At 36.3% G+C, this 19,450-nt stretch overlaps 1 protein-coding gene across 1 annotated transcript in view; it reads right to left on the bottom strand.

Moving 5' to 3' along the window:
• LOC107082577 (protocadherin-1-like) overlaps positions 1–19,450 on the bottom strand; it is a 141,000-nt gene that overhangs the window by 104,563 nt on the left and 16,987 nt on the right. Inside the window, exon 3 of the mRNA XM_015371337.1 lies at positions 17,025–19,211. Within this exon, the coding sequence (XP_015226823.1) occupies positions 17,025–19,211 (2,187 nt within the window). The remainder of the gene's footprint in view (positions 1–17,024; positions 19,212–19,450) is intronic.

Raw genomic sequence — 19,450 nt, 5'->3', positions numbered from 1 at the left:
TTTCTTGGATGAGATGTGACTGTTTCTAGTTCCCCCTACGGGTGTTGTGATGTTGACTGACTATTTCTGTCAGCAAGCTAAATAACTTAAAGGATTCCTTCTTGTCTATCTAACACTGGCCTGGCTGCAGCAGACCCACCTAGAAGGTCAAGGACAAACTTTGATTCAAAAAAGGACATGAAAGAAGTCAATTGGAAAATCCCCCACAGGCACTCTAAATAAGTATGTGTTGTTGCATGCTAGGTAACTGTATGTATTTAAGACTGGCTTTCTAATTTAGTTACTATTAGAGCTTTCCCTCAACGTAATCAAAATCCATGGAAAATAAATCTCCAGAACAAATGCGTATTAAGTTAAAATACTGTTACTTTTGTCTCATATTTTGAGTTTTAGCCATGCAATGAAAATTCTACTTAAATACACACATTATTGTTGTATTCTCTAACTTTTTAATTTCTGTGAGTGACTTCATAATTTTAGATTTACATCAGCTATAAAAGCACTCTTAACAAATTTTGCATGAAGGTAAAAACTGAAGGTATAAGAAAAACCCTGGTTTATTTATAAAAAGGATTTTCTATGTTCTTAATTGAGAACAGCCATATGAAGAGTTACTTGGTAGTAATTATTTTTTTAAATGGGAAATAATTGCTTTTTTTAGTTTTCAAAAGTCTTCCTTGCTACATTGCAACACAAAAATCTTATTGTCTTTCATCTTTATCAGCAGTATCAGTACTGGATGCACAGACTTCCTTTTCCCCATACACCTCTAAAAGTGTCTCTGGGAAAGCCCAAGGCTAGCCAAGAGACATATTCCTCCAGCATGTCCAGGGCTGTCCCCTGGGCCTCCTTCCAGTGGGACACGGCAGGAACACCTCTCAGGCAGGATCACAGCTGACATCCAAAACATGTCTGAGCCACCTCAGCTAACTCCTCTGGATGTGGAGGAGCAGCAGTCTTATCCCAACCCCTCCCCGATTGCCAAGCTCCTCACACAGGGGAGTCCTGGCCGCCCTGTGGAGGAAACCCATGTTAAACAGCTTCCAATCAAGTTCTTCTTGTTTTGGTTGTGAACCTGATTTCACGACTATAGGTAATGGTAGGGACCTATAACAACCAGTATCTTGAAAGCTTCGCCTTTCAGCTCAGCTCTTTCTTTACTACAACAGACTGATGCAGCAACCACCTTACAGCAGCAACCCTACAACTTTGTTTGTTGATCTTGTGATTCATTTTTCCCTCACTCTTGAAAAGAACCAGATATTCTTGAACTCCCAAAATTGGCACAGGAACAACATTCTGACCTAGTGAGGGCAAGTTAACCTTTTAAGGTTGACAATCACATTTTTGTACACTACATGAGATTTCCAACATTAAGGCTAGTTACATAAACTTGGGAAATAATCAAATGGTAGATCAAATTCTTTGGAGAAATGTGGGTGACCCAACGTGACCATTGACTTTCAAAACACAAAGGTAGTTTAACAGTAAGAGAATAGAGTATTGGTTGGTTCAACCTATCCTCTATTAAACCAGCTATCTGTCATGGCTGGTTTTCACTCAATATAAACTGTTGTGACTTAAAACCAATAATCTTTATAGTAATAATACTTTTCATTAGTTGCTCAAATGAAGGAAGGAAAGGAAGATTGATTGATTTAAAAAAAAAAGTATTTAAATGACAATGGGGAGAAAAGATCACAAAATTCTGCAAAAATGAAAAAAAAAAACAATAATATAATTTTTGCTTTTACTTCCTAAAATAAATTTAATCTATAACAAAAATATACTACTATTAGTGCCAGTCAATAAAGTGTGCTTCTTTTTTATCAATGTAAATAGCCTTTTTAAATTGTACAAGTGCTTCAAAGCTTTCAATTCGTTAGTCCCGATGGATGTAATTTCTTATATTCCAAAACAAGTGTAGAGTCCAAAATAATAATATAATATGTTCCTTCTTTCAAAAACTTGTTCTGTTTAATGTCCATCTTTCAAACCTTTCAAGTCTGTTGTTTCCCACTGATTATGTGAATACAGTAACCCAGTCATTAATCCAATCATTGCTATTGAATATTTTATATTGCAATATTTACATATAAAATAGAGCCTCAAAATTGACCTTTCTGAATGTTTGATCTATTTCGCCCTGTAAAAAATTATAATAAAACAGTTAATAATACAGTTGTGATACATGTATACAGTTAAGACCTGTATACATGTAGTGGCACATGTCTTTTATGTATTATATTTTTCATTTTACATGTTTAATGCTAGACCAATGTCCATTGGTCTTGAAATTGACGAAAATAGTCAATTTTAAGACCAATGGACATTGGTCTTGAAATTGACTATTTTCGTGTCTACAGGGAGGCAGTTGTCTCTTAATTTACAAAAATCAGGCAGTGCTTCAATAAATACACACTCTGTGAAAATCCAATAACATCACATCAAAAGTGAAAGCATTCTTATGGATCAGAATAAGTTGTTTATAATTATATAGGGGTTGTGCACCCACTGAGAGATACTATGTTGCATCACCGATTTTGATCAGAGTAGCCAAAAAGGGGCAAACTGGTCCACCTCATGTGTTGTACTTATATCCAAAAGCGTGCTGTTGGTTGCGGAGAAGTTTACAGCAAGCAAAAACAGCTGTAGATTCTTCTACTTTCTGTTGCAATAAAGGATCATCTCTACTCTAGAGAGGTATAGGAAACCAAAAAAAAAACAATGTATAACCATGAGAAAGCAAGTCTGCATAAGTGCAGCTTTTACCATGTGGAGACAATTCATGGGTGAGCAGGGCTTCAAAACAGACATGGAGGTTGCAGAACTTCTACTTGACTGGTAAGTTATGTAAATATCACAATACATTTTATTTTAGCGTTATGTTAGAAACAGAAAATTGTCGATCAGTAACAAGTTTTGCCCATGGCAGAAGCAGCTATTTTGTTTGTGATAAGCTCTGCTGCAACAATTATCAATTGCAGCTTTATTATGTGTTGTTTTTCCCCCCATAAAATGTATACAAGCAGGCAACTCTGGGTTTCTTTCACCACTGTTTTCAGAGAGATTTGTGTTTCATCATTTATTTTAGTTGGTATATATATCTGGAAGTTATTAAGCCAATTGCTCTTCACACAAGTCAAACCAGCTAACAAGCATAGACTTCTTCCAGTTCTGTTTTTGGCGTAATGTCTGTTTCTTTGTCTATTTTAGCTGATTTCAAAAGGGTGATAAAGGAAAGAGTAGAATGCCAAACTGCAGCTTCTATAGCAGGTCTCACAGAGAGACTCCAGTCTGTTGTTTGTGATTCATGTAATGTACCACTAAATGGCGGTAAATATTACACACTGTGACTTTAAGCCTATTTGTTCTGAAGGTAAATGTTTCTGAAATGGAATTCAAACATTTATTAGGAAAATGATTCAGAAACAAGTAATCAGCTGTAATTTACATCAGTCCATTATAAGTCAGTCCTCTACTGGGTGGCTCTTATGAGTACTGTTTGATTCATTCAGTGTTTCTTTCCAGGTAGGTCGCATAATCATGCAATTAAGGTGTTGTGTTTACCAATTAACTTTGTATTACTTCTTTTTCTTTTAGCAATTTTTTTTAAATTAACAAATCGATTAATCTGTTGAATATTTTTTTTTTTTTTTATTAATCGATTAATAATCAGTTCCTTAAAGATGATTTTTTAAATTAAATTAAACCAGGTGAAACTTGAATTTTCCACTTGAGGAATTCTGGATAGAGCATGTTGACAGACCAAACTTTTTTTTAAAATCTTAAATACAAAATGTTGATATATTATTTTACAATCTTGGTATAATTACTGCTCTAAGTAGGTCTTAATACTCCAGTTAACGAATAATTGATTACTAAATTAGTTGACGAACATTTCAAGAATCAATTAATCATGATTAATCTAATACATTTTTCCAGCACTAAATACAACATTAAACATGATTCTTTTCTCATATAATTTCTGACCTTCATGCATTTTCTTCATCCCAGAACTGGAAGAGCGAGCGGTGACTTCATGTTAGCAAATTTCTATAACCAATATCAGGCACAACCCATGATCTATAATATTCCTTTTATGGCTTTCTGAACAAACAGTTGTTTGGATAGCATGCCGGAAAAGAAGGCCTTTTCTGTTTTGTTACCACAAATACACATGTCAGGAGTCTGCTGAACTTTTAACTTTACCAGAAACCCTCAACTTTAAACAAAAGAGACAGATTTTGCCTTAATTGCAGTAAACACTTTAGGTGTTTCAAAAGTAAAACAAAAGATGACATTTTTGAAAAAAAAAGTCCCACTGTTTGGTATGGTGGACAGAAAAATCATGCTTATCTTTCAAATGCCCTGGAAGTATAGATAAAATACGTGACTTTAAGGAATATTGTTTTTAGATACCAGGACTTTGGTGGTCTCAGAATATTAAACGTGTTGGGAATAATATTTTCAAAAACATCAACTGGCACAAAATGTATATTTTTACATACTGTAGCCTTACCAGTCCAGTGATGTACGTTCTATATAAAACTAGAGGGTCTTGTGGGTGTGCTAAGAGAACTATATCTAATAAATAACCCAGTATTCTGATTTACCTCAAAGAAATTGTAGTAGGATTTATAGTCATCAATTCTCCTCTCTGTGTGGTGCATCCATGTCATTTTTGCAATGAAATAATTATGTGTATATTCTATGTTTTCTTTTCTTATTAAATACATGAACTGAAGCTGAAGGATGGATTTTCTTTAAGTTTTGAAGGAATTTCTTTTTTTAAAGAGAAATTGTACTTCTACAGCAGTAGACAACATTTTTTTTAAAGCTGTATATATATATATATATATATATATATATATATATATATATATATATATATATATATATATGTATGTATGTGAAGGAGATATTTTACTTTGTTTTGGGATTCAATGTCCCCAAACCATTTTCTGGATCCATGCATGAAAAATGTTTTTCGGGTTGCCTTAATGTAATTACTGTCTGCTAGGGAAAGTTGCCAGTTGAGTCTTTGTGTTCAGCCATCCTAAACAAAACAAAATTAAAAGAACACAATGTTTAAATGCAAGGCTCCAACACAAAATAATGAAAGAGCTCTGGGGTTCTAGGATTCACATTTATTTAATGGGAAACAAAGTGAGAAAGCAGCAAGGGAGCAGCTCAAACATTAACAGCCCACAAGACCTAAGCAGCTCAATACTGCACTGCACGGCATTTAGTGTTTTCTGTTATTCAGCACACAACTGGTGACTGACACTAAGCCTATTGTTAACACTGACAATTTGCATTGTTCTCTATTTCTTTCTCTAGTTGTCTGGAGAATACTTGTTGCCAAGATCTTGTCAAAATTGCACTTTATATGACTCCCAAATCTATCTACATATTTGTGTGATTTCTGATGAAGCACAACAAAGAATGTATTTTTTCCCCCTCATGATGCTTAAAAGTTGTCCTTCAGATTGCTTGTAAACTTTACAAAGCCACGACAGAGAACATCCCTTGTCTGCATGTAACATTGTTGTGCCGCAGCCGCACTGCATATGGCGGAAATGGCTATGCCTTGGTGGTCTATACAGCACAGGGGACTGTGGGTCATTCTTTACCCGATCTTGACTCCATATAAGCTGTAAAACAAAAAGATCTGCAGAGAGCCAGAACCATTCCTGCTGACCCAAGGGTCAACTACGACAATACTCTGTTTGTACCAGTCTTCAGTAATTCAGTACAGAACCATCAGAGCACAGACTAATGGACTCTGAGACATCTTCAGCCCTAGAGCTTTCATATCAGTCACTTCTCTTTAGACCCTCCATTACATCATTTGCAGCAGTTTATTGCTCTAATTCTGATAACTGGAGAAATGTGTTATGTTGTTTTTTTGTCACTTAGGCTTCTGTAAAGCCTGTTATCCCCAAAAACAAATTGCATATTGTGCATGCTCCTGCATTCTCATAATGACTATATAGACAATTCTGACTATTCACTAAACAAGGAATACAATCAGCTGAATAAGGCATTTTTCTGTCCTATTTATCTAACAACAATCCATTTTTCGTTCCTTTGCCAACTGTTATTTTTTGTTCCTTCTCTTGCCAACGCCTGCCCCTCACTGCATCTCTCCTAACCCTATCACCTGTCTGCCAGGCAGCTCCTCATCGTCAATTAGTCCCCGCTTTTGTAGAGGGCAGCTCGCTGCCAAGCGTTGTTGCTTTTCTGCTTTAGCAGCTTGGGCCAGTTCCCTTGTTATATATTTGTCTGTGACAGTGCCTGCCCAGCATCTCTTTGGCTCACGCACCTGTTATCTATGTGTCAACATCTCTCCTGACTACCACTTTTTTGTCGTGTGGCCTGTCTGTAGCCTCTGCTTGTACTGTAGTCAGACCCCCATTTTTTTTAGAGGGCTTTAAGACTGGAATTATTCCACCACATTTCAGTCCAGCTTCTAGTGACAGCTACCTGCAGGCCTAAAGTGTGATCTGGAAGGACTAAAAAAGCAAGTGCAACCTTGATTTTATGGAAACTCGTTGGAGGAAAATAAGATGATGTAAGATGTGTCAAAAGGAAAACAAGTCTCCAGTGTACATATCTCAGCTGTAGATATGTAAAAACAATTACTCATATCTATAAAGGAGATATGCCTTCTGTTCCTGCCATCATTGGTACTGTGTTTGATCTAGCCCTGCCATCTACTGTAGGCTTAATCAAAAAGAAGCACATTTACTGCCCACAACCCATTAATCCTAATTATGTTTAAAAGTCCACAATATCAAATGATCAGAGCTCTCAAATGTGTTTCTTTTGCTAAGCATTTTAGTTGTTTTTTTAAATTAACACATATTAATTTGCTCAAAATATGTGTTCTGATAAGCTTCATTCCTTGGTTTAAAAGCAGCTTTTGAAAATGACGACCTTAAAGCAGGTATCAAACATACTTTTTATTAAGCTCCATTTTTGCATTATTTTTCCTATTGCTCCAATGTAATGAGCTAATCATAACCAGGTGCTACTTTTATTTTCTGTAAGATGATTATCATCACAGTTTACATAAATAACAGCCTAACACACTAGTACAGTAGGTGCAATTAATCAACTGTAAGTGTCACGATTTGTTCACAGAGTTACTTCAATAAACATTTTTTTATGTATTCTTCTTGTAAGACAGGTGTTGGTATAATACAGTTTACTGTACAATTTATTAATAAATAATAACCTTTACCATATGTGCTAAGAAACTTGGTGATGTAGTGCTGTGATATTATTGTGGCTTAAACTTATAACTAGATTGACAGTTAAAACTAAGACCTAAATTTATTTTGTTCTCTGTAATAACCACCTTTCTTTCTTTCTTTCTTTCTTTCTTTCTTTCTTTCTTTCTTTCTTTCTTTCTTTCTTTCTTTCTTTCTTTCTTTCATCTGCTGCTCATTTCCAACTTACAATAAAGACTGTATAAATCTGGATATATCTGGACATTGATGAATAGAAAATGCATACTATCTTCATGCTTCTAGAAGCTAATGTAATGTTAGTTCATTATATTTGCTAGAAGAAACATAAAGAGGTGAAAAGGGACTTAGCATAGGAAGTACAAGATAGCTCTGTTATTACGAAGTTTATCAATATGCAAATAATGACTAAATAATTAAAATCAACTTAGCCATGGAGATATTGTAGGATATAGACCTGCATGCTGATTATTGGAATGTACTACAGTTGGTAATTTAAAATACATAGTAAGCATACAGGCATTCGGGAACAATGTAAAGATGTGAAATGGCAGCAGTATTGGAGGAGAAAACAATGCAGAGCTATTCTTCACTCTAATGTAGTGCCAGTGCAATGCACTGAATCATTCTTTACCACCAGTAAGCAAAACATGCAATCCAGGCAGGGTAAATTTTCCTAGCATTACCTCACTTTTATTTCAGCCTCCCGTTTTTCTGGATAATCAGCTCTGGCAAATATGTGCAGTGCAAAGAACTGTGAGTGTGGGAGTGTCTACATGCATATGCATGTGCATGTGGATGTTTCTCAACGTGGAAAAAAATACCGGAAGGCAGAGTTAAAACAGAGATAGGAATGATAGGGTGAATAAAGCGACCTGAAAATGTGGATGACAAATCATCAATGATTTTCTGGGTTCTACTGGTATTGAGTGCAAGTCAGAGAGAATAATGTGTCACATTCTTGTAGAACAAGTGCAAATTTTGCCTCTGGCTTTGTCTGAAATACACCTCTGCTGACTTCAAACAGCTGTATTGAAGTAAAATGGGTTAATCACAGCTCAAAGGGATGCCTAAAGTTCACAAAGTGTGGGCCCTGCTTAACAAAGAAGCAGGTTAATTAACTCACACTGACTCATTCTGCCCTGTTCTCAGCTCAAATAATCCACTGTACTTGGTTAAGGTAACCGCAAACAGGAATGGAAATAAAAGTGTAGCCTAGAGGAAGACCACACTTACTTGTTGTTGATGAATAAAACATTTAGAATTGTGAAACTGTGTTAGTCTGTATATATGGACACTGCATTAGACATTTTCTCAGAGAGATTGCAGTGCGACAAACAAACCTGGGTGGTTCACACTTTTGTTCAAATGCAGAATTCTCATTAAGTTGGATTTGAAATAAGAGGTGTCACCTCTCAGACCCAGAAGGGCTAATTATCGGCTCTAATGGCAAGACCCACTGGTTTCTTGAGCAACCATTGCACAATATCACACATTCAAGGGTGAGAAGAGGATAAACAAGCACAATGCACATCTCTTAGACCATCTTCCTTTTGCTTACATGACAGTGCTTCTTCACTTTTCGATGTCAGAGATGAGTTGTTGGTTGTTTTTTTTTCTTGTTTGTTTTTCAAACGGTTATTATAGCAGAATATGAATAGACATTAAATACTTTTAATCAAACAAAAAATATTAACATGGTGCCCATAGTGCTATATTTGCTTTTATTAAATTGGTGACATTTAAACTTATTATTAGAGCAGCTTTTTTTGTTTTTTTTGTTAAGAGATATGAAAAGTAAGTATGTTTTTAAGGGAAATGGGTGCAGTTGGTTTAATATTATTTCAAAAAAAAAAAGGTAAATTTATATCTCACAGGCTGATTTGTTATCCCACTCATTACGCTCTAGCTTACACAAGCCAGATATGAGCAAAAGGATAAGTAAAAACTGTGTCTGCTATGGTTTATATAGATTCAGGTATGAGCTGTGTTTATAACTATCTTATATAAAAATGTTTAACTTAATTTCTAATTTGGAAGTTTCAAAGCTATTTTCAGTAGACTTTTGTAATATGATCTAATTACCTTTATTTCTTTAACAAAAAAGCAACATTTGTACATAATTAAAAAGTTATGGTGGTTTTCTTCAATGTAGACTTGTGGAAATTAGATGTCAAACAATGCATTAAGGATAGAAACATAATAATATGGTAGAGATGTTTCACAATAATGTATTACAACTTCTGTTAAAGCTACAGTGTGTAACTTTTAGCGACATCTAGCGGTCAGACTGCAGAATGCAGCAACATGAACATCTCCCCCCCACCGCTTCTCCCCCCCAACAGTACGGCGAGCGTTACGGGACAAAATGTCTTCCACGACGTCCGCATCACCTACCTTCTCAAGTGATGAGGTTTGTTTACATAGATAATTTTACAGATAGTATTTCATTAGTCTGTGTAGGGTATAGATTTCATGTAGACTTAAGATAATAAATATACCCGTTATTTTTTTCTACATCGTTGTGACGTTTTGGCGATTTCGCATTCACTAGTTTGTTGGCTCTGTGCTGCCGTAGCGCAAAGATGTCTGCCTCCATGGCTGCGAGACCCGCTCCTATGTAATTATAAATAACGAATTCTAAGGCAACGCAAATATTAAGGTTAAGAGGCTGAGCTCGTAGATGATGATAAATAACATAGTCATGTATAATATATTACATTTCTGACTGTATATCCCTGTAAATATTACACACTGTAGCTTTAAGATTGTAAAAACAAAATGTGTTTTATAGAATCTGATTAGTGTTGAATAATACTGCTCTTATATGTTTTTTATGCTTGTATTACATTAATATAATCTTTAACCCTGCTTTAAAGAATCTTGGATCAGTGTGAAAGGGGTCGACAGTGGAACCAGGTGCAGGAGTTTGCACTGCAATCGGCTGTGTTGTTGGTTCGAGCCCCGGCTCCGGCTTTCAGTTTCATTGTGTCCTTGGGCAAGGCACTTCATCTGCATTGTCTGGTGATGGTGGTCAGTGTACAGCTCCAGTGTACAGCAGCCTTGCTTCTGTCAGTGAGCCCCAGGGCCGCTGTGGCTACCATGTAACTTGCAACCATCAGTGTGTGAGTGAGTGGTTGAATGACTGAATATAAACAACTTTGGTAAAGTTCTCCAAACTTGAAAAAATGCTATATAAGTACAGGCCATTTACCATTTCAAAATCAGATCAAGGGATTTAGGTGTTGAACCAGAGAATCAATGCAATTTTTACTTTTAAAAAGAGTGAATATAGGTCTTTAAACTAGAATTATCAGGGATTGAAAGCAGATGCAAACTTTAGTGTCATTAACATCTAATGGTTATTTTCACAGTACGTACAACTTGCTCATACTGTGCTGTCTGTTACAGTTTCTTATTTCAAGTACCTAATTGCTGCCTTATGAATAATACAAAGGTAATGGAGGCTCTGGCAATGATTTTGTAATTGAGTGTTGTATGTCAGCTTTATAATATCTTTATTAGCCGATACAACAGAGGAGATTCTTCTTTTTAAACCTCAAAATACGAATCTGAAACCTAGCATGTGATCATGTCAGGCAATCATAAAAGTTTTGATACATTTTTTCTAGATGAACTGAGACAGATATAATTGGTTTAGCTCCAAGCCTGCAGAGAGGCAGCTTATATTAATGTATTTTAGTTTTAAAACAGAATTACCCTATACAATATCTCCCCTTCATTTGCTAAGAGATGGCTGTCTGTTTAATATGCAACCAGAACTATTTTCTAACCATATAATTAGATTTTTTTTTGTAAAAAAAAAGAAGTGTCAGAACCCTTCTTTAATCAGCTAACAAACAGTATGCAGCTCCAAATAGCCTTTTTCGCCTATGTGCCATTGAAATGACTTCAAACTATAAAAAAGTTTAAAGGAAAATAGGAGGGATTGTGAAGCTTTAACTGTTTAAAATCTTGGAATACCTTGATCCCAGTATTTGGCCGATTCCTATTTAAACTTATGATAACTCTTGAACTAAAAGTCAAATGTGGCAGGTTGTTGTTTGTTTATCGTTAACATTTCGCCAATTTACAGATTTGTAATTGTCATTTTTATAGCTTCCTGCTTTTGTATTGCTATAATCTTAAGTACAAGCCACCACTCCACATCTTTCTAACATTTGGAACATGAGTATCACCAATTAGCACATATTATTTAGTTGTAACACTCTGAAGCACTTTTAGCTAGCAGCTTGTAAACCTGATATTTTAAGCAACTAAATTTTTATCTAGTGATACATAAACAGTGACTTTTGAGAAAAAAAAAACTCTTTATTCGTAAAAAACAAGGCTTCTAATATATTACAAGGTAATTTTTCAATCATAGTGATAAAGGAGTTAATATTACCTTCATGGGCCAACTTTGATTTGCTTCACAGTAAAATTCTATTATATATTTTTTTCAGTAAAGAATATTTCCCCAACATAATTATTCCTTTGAAATCTACATTCTGCAAGATGTGAATGACTACCCAGGCTTAGTACCAAATTTGTGACACACACTTGGGATTGGTTAAACTTGCCAAGACTGCAAGAGAAATTCCCAATGTCCCTGCTTTAATTACAATATTACCTAAACAGGTGCAGGCAAATTTGAAAGTGACAGTACAAGCCTCTACTAAGATTCAGGAAAGATATAACAGCTTTAAAATCGATCTGGCCTTTCTTTCCACTATTTTCTGATCGGTAGTATGTTTTCAACTTGTTTTTAATAAGCACGTGTAGTTTTTTTACATTCATATATGTTATCATCAAAACCTTTATTGGTTTTAAAAAAATCACTTCATTCCAATCTCACGGAATTGCAGTATTATTTTTTATGATGCTCCATTTATAAAGAGGCTTTAGCTGAGCATGGAGAAAATGAGCTATCCTTGGTCCTGAATTGCATTTGTACTAGACATTTAGTGTGCAAGACCATTGATTACAGCTATGGTAAGAGGTGTTCAAAGTTTTATCCTGTTTCCTGCTGTCATTAGATTCCTTTATTTATTTAGATTTTACCCTTAGGGTATAAGGCATACTGCACAATGCTATTTGCAGGCCCATTAAGAGCAAGTGTGTTATTTATATAATATTTTACCTCTTAAAAGACAATTCAAAAATTATTTGCCTAACTGGGTTAATCTAAAGCAATTAGACAGTGAGAATTTCTCCTTGGAGTCTGAGAAGGAGATCAAAATATTTTAAAATTGATGTCAGTAATACTTCTTAGTGTACTGAAAGCAAACAAAGGGGTGGTTTAGAACATATAGCTGGCACATGCTTTGATAGTGCTGTGATCTAATTAGGACATCTAACACATCTGTGGGGGCTTTGGCACCCTCAGTAAGTCTTTCTTGGCTGTAAAGTATTTAAATATTCAAGCTCAGGCTGTTCCTAGAGCCATCATTTTAAGGGAGATAACGTTCTGATTTAAAAAAAAAAATATTTCTTTTTATTATTCACTTTAAACAAATTAAATCAAATAATATATATACATATATTACAAATACATATTTATTTTAACATATCTCAGTATTGAGAAGTAAATCTGACTCTATGATCAAGTTGAATTTCTCTGCCTTTAGTTGATATATGTTGTGAATTGGTGCTTTATGGATAAACTGAATTAAATAGACCTAATTACATGTAGAAAATTGTTAGAATTATAATAGGTACCTCTTTGATAATTTAACAAGAAAACCTTTACAAACAATAGACATAAAGCATATGTACAGTATTTGGGTGGTTATTTTATCTATAGACAATATCTAAATCAAGTAGAAAATATAAAAAATTTGAGAAACAAATAATAGCTTTTTTTTTTGAAAAATAATGTAGTAGTATCACAGAAATGTATTGAAATCGAGGTGTTTAAATCAACAATATGAAGTGCGAAACAATTTTCTTGCTTTAGCCAATCAGCTTAAAAACCTCCCTGTTAAATTTCACTTCAAGTAGGCAAGAATGAGAGATTTAGTCTATGAAACTTCCCAGAGAAACTAAACATTCTCCATTAAAAAGTTTCTATAGTTCTTGTTGAAGGTAAGATCTTGATGTCTGTTTTTGTTTACAGGTATGCTATTGGAGTATATAATCAATTAAGGCTGCTGTGCATACATTTGATCATTTTAACCGTGTTGCTGTCGCTCAGCCACCTCCTCCCATCGGAAAGCTGTGAGTTACAGAACCCATTCCTCCACTCACCCTCCCCGGATAGGTTATCCATACCTGGCTATAAGCAGGGCAGCAACAGCGCAGGTTTCTTTAGCTTCATCTAGTCTTAATCAGTTTCCTCTTTCCTCCCGCAGAACTCTGAACACTGACGTTCCGAACCTTGTCTGTGGCCCCTGTTCTGAACTGACCATATTTTTGTGTAGTCTAATAATCATCTTAAACTGCTTCTGTTTTCCCCCGTCTGTGTCTGCATGTGGGACAAATACCTTAAAACCATGACATTAAATGTATCCTTACACATTTCCTCTTTTTACATTTTGCTATGTTGAATTGTGTCAGATCATAAAACTATTTTCATAACAGACCAAATGAAAACTCCATCAATACAAGCACAAATTTTCAAATAATTATTTCAAGTGTAATACAAGATTGTAAAGGTGACATGTCATTGACAAAGTAATAATGACTAAAATGTTTATATACAACCATGTAAAAGACATTGCCTGCTGTTTCCCACTGAGGCTGACATGACAATTAGGTCAGGAGATACATGTGTTTTTCACATTAGGGATAAGTGGATTGGATGTTTTGCCCTACTTCAAAGTAATCATGATTTGAAGACTCAAGTTTGTATTTATTCAAGTTATTTTTGTCTGATATTATACTTTTAACTACAGTATGATAAAAAATACAACAGCAGAATAAACCAGGTACAGTCACAACTACTTATAGAAAGCATTGTACAAATGATAACAGTCCTAAAAAGTGGTATATTTGTTTTTATTATTGCTCCTCCACCCAGTAAGATAAGCAGTGGCAAACATATTGGCCGCCTCTTTGGAAACTTGCGCTATGGGTGACTTTGTTCTTAACTAAGATTGACACAATTTTAAAACATCATAACAATCATAAAATCCAAAACTTAAATAATTAAAATAAAAAAATAATTTGAGCAATCACACTTTTTTTTTTCATTTCTTTGCAGAGTTATTAATGTAGGGCACCTCATTTTTCAAACAAATCTGCATTAATACTATTTTTTTTTATTTTCCTTACCAATAAAACATATAAGTTGATCATGAAAGATTAGAAATATATTGAAGAGGCTCTACACAATTTATCATTGTTTTAAATGTTCCCACCTGTTATGCCTATGTAAAATCAGGGAAAGCTAAGTCATGTTAGCTCTATAAAGCCTCAATATCTAATCATCTACTCAAAAAGTCAATATATACAAAGGTAAACACATGTCCATGCCACAGGTATTATCCGTGTGTTAAGTAAATACAAATGCAATATTTAAACTGTACTTAGAGCCTTAGAAGAGAAAGTAAAGGATTTTAAGATACAAAATGTTAGAGCTCATAAAGTTGAACTAAAATCCCTCTGTGTGTTCATAATCTGAAAGCAAATAAGCAGTCATTTTTAGACATAATGTCATGAAGCGAACTGTGCATCAAACCCAGACGCCTGATCACATTTCAAATGAAAAGCCATTGTTGAGAGCAGCACAGTTAATTAACGCAAGGGCACGACTCTACATCTGTCACATCCCTTGGCAGTGACTTTAATTATATATTTTGGTCAATCTGTTCTTCCTGATGTGAGAGGGTAGGCCATACATGAGACGACATCTGCTGAGGTATGTCATATGAGCTCTAGCATCTGCCCGTGTTTTCGCGCTCTCTGTCAATCACTTCAACCATTCCTAATCCATGTCTCTGTTTATGAAGTTGAAAAACTTAATGCGCGGCACTGTCAAAAGCTGAGAGCTTACAGCTGTTCAACAGCCACAATTAGTGTTTTTCCAACTAAGGAGTAAGCTGACACACAAACCATCGAGATTGGCACTACACACAAAAAAAAAGACACACCCTGTGGCTTGCAGTCATTTTGGTCCCTTTTGCTGTCCGTCAAACAGACAGTGGTGACTCTTCTCCAAACTGACTCCACCCACCAAAAGGCTTATGATCACCTAAGCTGTCAGCTAGCATCTGCTGCAACCACCACCCAGTCAACTGTGAGGCTGGTATTGAAGATTTCTCCACAGAAAACTTGTCACCTACACATGTTCAGAACTCAGTGCCATGTTTTCCCCTTCTATTTTTACTAATTTCTTTTCTTTTTTTGTCCATGTGGCAAACATTATCTCCAAAGCCTCAGAGGGTGTCACACTGTTTTGTACCTGTGACACTGCAACGTGGGAAGCTTCTTGAAAGCTTCTGTCATCTTGTGTTGGGTGAAAATAAATCATTGTCAAACATTTTTCAAATAATCACCATCCTTTAATAGAAAATGCACTGTGGCGACATGAATACAGCACTGCTAGATCTAGTTGTTTGATTCTTTAAAGTATTGCTCGGTGTAGTTCAGAGATGTCAGTCATGTTAGGTTGCTAATTATACTCTATCTGCAGTTGTGGTTGTTTATGCAAAAGGCCCTATGCTATGCTGTCTTTTGAGGCAAGGCATCTTTGAAGTTAGATGATTTTGGTTTTCTATATTTTTTATATGAAAATATAGTTCAGTACTATATAAACCCTGAGAATGAAAGGGGTGTCATAAACATAGAAATAAAATCAAGACATCTGGACAAGTGTAATCATTATACAACATACTGTAATTTTCAACGATATAAGATGTCTGCCTCATTTTTATTATAAAATGCTGATTTGCATACAATGTATACACTCTTACTTGCCTAGTCCATCATATACTGTACATTCAGACAACTGCAAATGACACAGAAACCTAAAGACACACTAGTTTCCAATCCCTAGACTCCATTTTTTTCCTGTTTGTAATCCCCTCTGAGTCTATTAATATTTTCTGTTTCCATGGCAATTTGAGTCTTGCCAAATGTTGTCAAGATAAGAGAAGATAAGAGCATAAGGAGCAGGGAGATAAGAGCAAGTGACCTGTGGAGATCCAGAGCACTGGAGGTCGGGTGCAAGAGGAGAAGTGAGTAACAGAAAAAATGGACCTTGCCTGCTCAATTCTGCTGTCAATTTGATGGAAAAAAAAACTTGAAAGGTCTTGCCATTCTCTATATGTCCAGGAAATGAACAAAAAGTCTATTTTCACTTTTGAATTCTCACAGGGAATTTGCAATGTAGCCAAATACCATAACCCTAGAGGTATCAGCCAACATTTGAAATCTTTGATATATTTTTTCTTATTACGGTAATCAGGCATACTGTTATCAGTATGACAATATTGAACATTAGTTATCTCATTAATTTAGAAATTAAACTGGTCTCAAGTGTAGGAAATTGAGAACAAAAGGAAATAATGGTAACAAATCTGAAAGACTTACTGTCCAAAGTGATGATACTAATAGAATGTTTGCCAAATGTATCATCGGTATTTCTTCAACTTCAGATCATACTTTCCCTTAAGGAAATAAAAATAAATGCAAGGGCGGAATTCATAATGTAAATTTGTTGGTGCTATTTACCTAATCCTTATCAGTTACCCCCCAAAAAAACATCAACACACAAACACTTACTCCTTCAATGGAACACTTAAAAAGTAGACCAGCATTATTTACCTGTTTGTTGCTATACTTGGGTTGGCTGGTCTTGTAGCTGTAATCTGAGTACTGGTCTGAGCCGGTAGAGTTGTCATCTCCTCCAGTTCCGACAAAAGTGTTGGCTGCTGGGAGGTCCTGCACAGCCTGGTGCTTCTGAGAAGCTGAGGGAGATTGGGCTTGCAGTTGAATTGAAGGTAAGGGAGAGTTGGAGCGGTAATGTCTGCCGATATCTGGGCTTCCTGGTGAATATGTTAAGGGCAGGTGTATCCGGGGGCTATCATTGACTCCATCAAGGTTGAACTTCAGACCCTTTTGAAGGCCAACCTCTTCATTTTCTCCAAGGGGCTTTGGGGACTTCGGGGGCTTGCCTTTTCTGCCTCGTTTACCTTTGGCATTCTTTGGTGCCTGCTTGGGGGCATACAGATCCTTTGTTTCTTTTTTACCTGCCTGATAGCCACTCTTTGTTTCTCTCTGAATGCGGTGGCGGATAAAGACTACAACCAAGATCAACATCACAACTCCTGCCACACCGGCAAGGCTGCCAAACAAAATGTTACTGCGATGTGCAGCAAAACCACTGTCAGGATCACCAGCAATGTCCCTGTCTAGTGGAGTATAAAGACTGTGTCCAACCAGGGATTCCACTAAGCTGACATTTGAAATTGTTTCATTGACATAGATGTGAACCAGGGCAGTAGCATGGCGTGAAGGCTTTCCCCTGTCACTTACACGCACTACTAGACGATGCAGTCCCCCATGTTTGCGGGTCATCTCCTTTGCTAGAGTAATCTCTCCAGTTGTGGGAGAGATGCGGAATAATTGGTAAGGATTTCCTCCAGCAATATTGAAGACTAGCTCTGCATTCGGTCCACTGTCCAGGTCTTCAGCCTCCACCACTTCAACATGGCTGTCTGGGGATGCTAGAGGTGATAACTGCCTGAAGGAAGAATTGGAGGGCTTTGTAATAACAGGGTCATTGTCATTTTCATCCAGTACATTAATGGTGACACCAACATAAGAAGACTTGGGCGGTTCTCCCCCATCCACAGCCTTTAAACGGAAAGTATAGCTACTTTCTTTTTCTCTGTCAAATGAGATGCTTGAAAGAATAGTACCTGTTCCATTCTGAACAACAAACTTCCCCCCATCAGGTTCTACAGAGAGGTGAACTTGAGCATTCTCACCTTTGTCCATATCTTGAACTGTCACCATACCGACAGGACTCAGGGGAGGCATGTTTTCCAATACTGAAAAGCTGTAGCCACTAAGCATGAACTTTGGCTCATTGTCATTGCGATCAAGAACTTTTACCACAACTGTTGCTGTTCCCTTGTGAACAGGCGATCCTTTATCTGCAGCTGTGACTCGAAACTCATACCGCTCATTATTTTCACGATCCAGTGGGCTTCGAGCTCTTACTTCCCCTGAGTTGGGGTCGATCTCAAACAAAGCTTTAATGGTTGAGTCCGCCACAATGTTATACAAGAGTTGGGCATTTGTGCCACTGTCAGCATCTGTAGCAGTGACATCTAAAATCCTCTCACCTGGTTGGTTTTCTTCAGCAAAGTCTACCTCAAACAATGTTGGGGAGAATATTGGTGAGTTGTCATTCACATCGGTCACCTGCACTTTTAGGGAGTTTGTACTGGATAGTGCTGGGTTTCCCGAATCCACCGCAACAATTTCTACTCTGTAGTCCCTGACTCTCTCAAAGTCAAGTGGTGTAGTTGTCTGAAGAAAGTATTTTCTTTTGTTGTCAGTGGGAGAGTCACTGGCAGGGCGAAGTTGAAAGGGAACATCTCCTGCAACCACGCAAGTAACCACAGCATTCTCTCCTTCGTCTTTGTCAGAAACCTGGACCAAAGCAACAGCTGTCCCCACTGGCATGTCCTCTGAAATATTGGCCACTCCTTCACTGTGAGTCACAAGACCAATTCCACGAATTTCCACTGCGGGAGCATTGTCATTTTGATCAGTCACCTCAATAGTTACGAACGTCTTAGAGCTCTTAGGTTGAGGACCTTTATCTCTTGCCACCACATAGAAAGACAAGCTGCTGATTTCCTCTCTGTCCAGAGGTCCTTTGACATAGATAATGCCAGTAGATCGATCAATTCGTAAGAGTTTTGGCACTGGGTCGACTGCTTGGTGAATGGTGTATTCAATTTCTCCATTAGGGCCCATGTCAGAGTCATTTGCTTTGACCTATAATGGAAACAGAACAAGCGGTTAAAGGCTTAAATCACAAGCAACAAATGTTGGTGGATTTAAAAGGAAACTGGTGTTATTTTTTATTATTTAAGTTTATATTTAAATAACAAACTAATCAAACTGAGTAAATCAAAGCAAGCATGATAACATAGTTTACTTTGATTTACTAATTTTTTTTTAGAAGCACAAAATGTGCATTTCATTCATTTTTTTTTTCTCAATGACTCCCCACT

The sequence above is a fragment of the Cyprinodon variegatus genome, unplaced genomic scaffold (genome assembly GCF_000732505.1).
Source record: "Cyprinodon variegatus isolate N-32 unplaced genomic scaffold, C_variegatus-1.0 Scaffold56, whole genome shotgun sequence".
Lineage (NCBI taxonomy): Eukaryota > Metazoa > Chordata > Actinopteri > Cyprinodontiformes > Cyprinodontidae > Cyprinodon > Cyprinodon variegatus.
The sequence above is the reverse complement of the archived record's forward strand: the minus strand, read 5'-3'. Positions and strand labels throughout refer to the sequence as shown.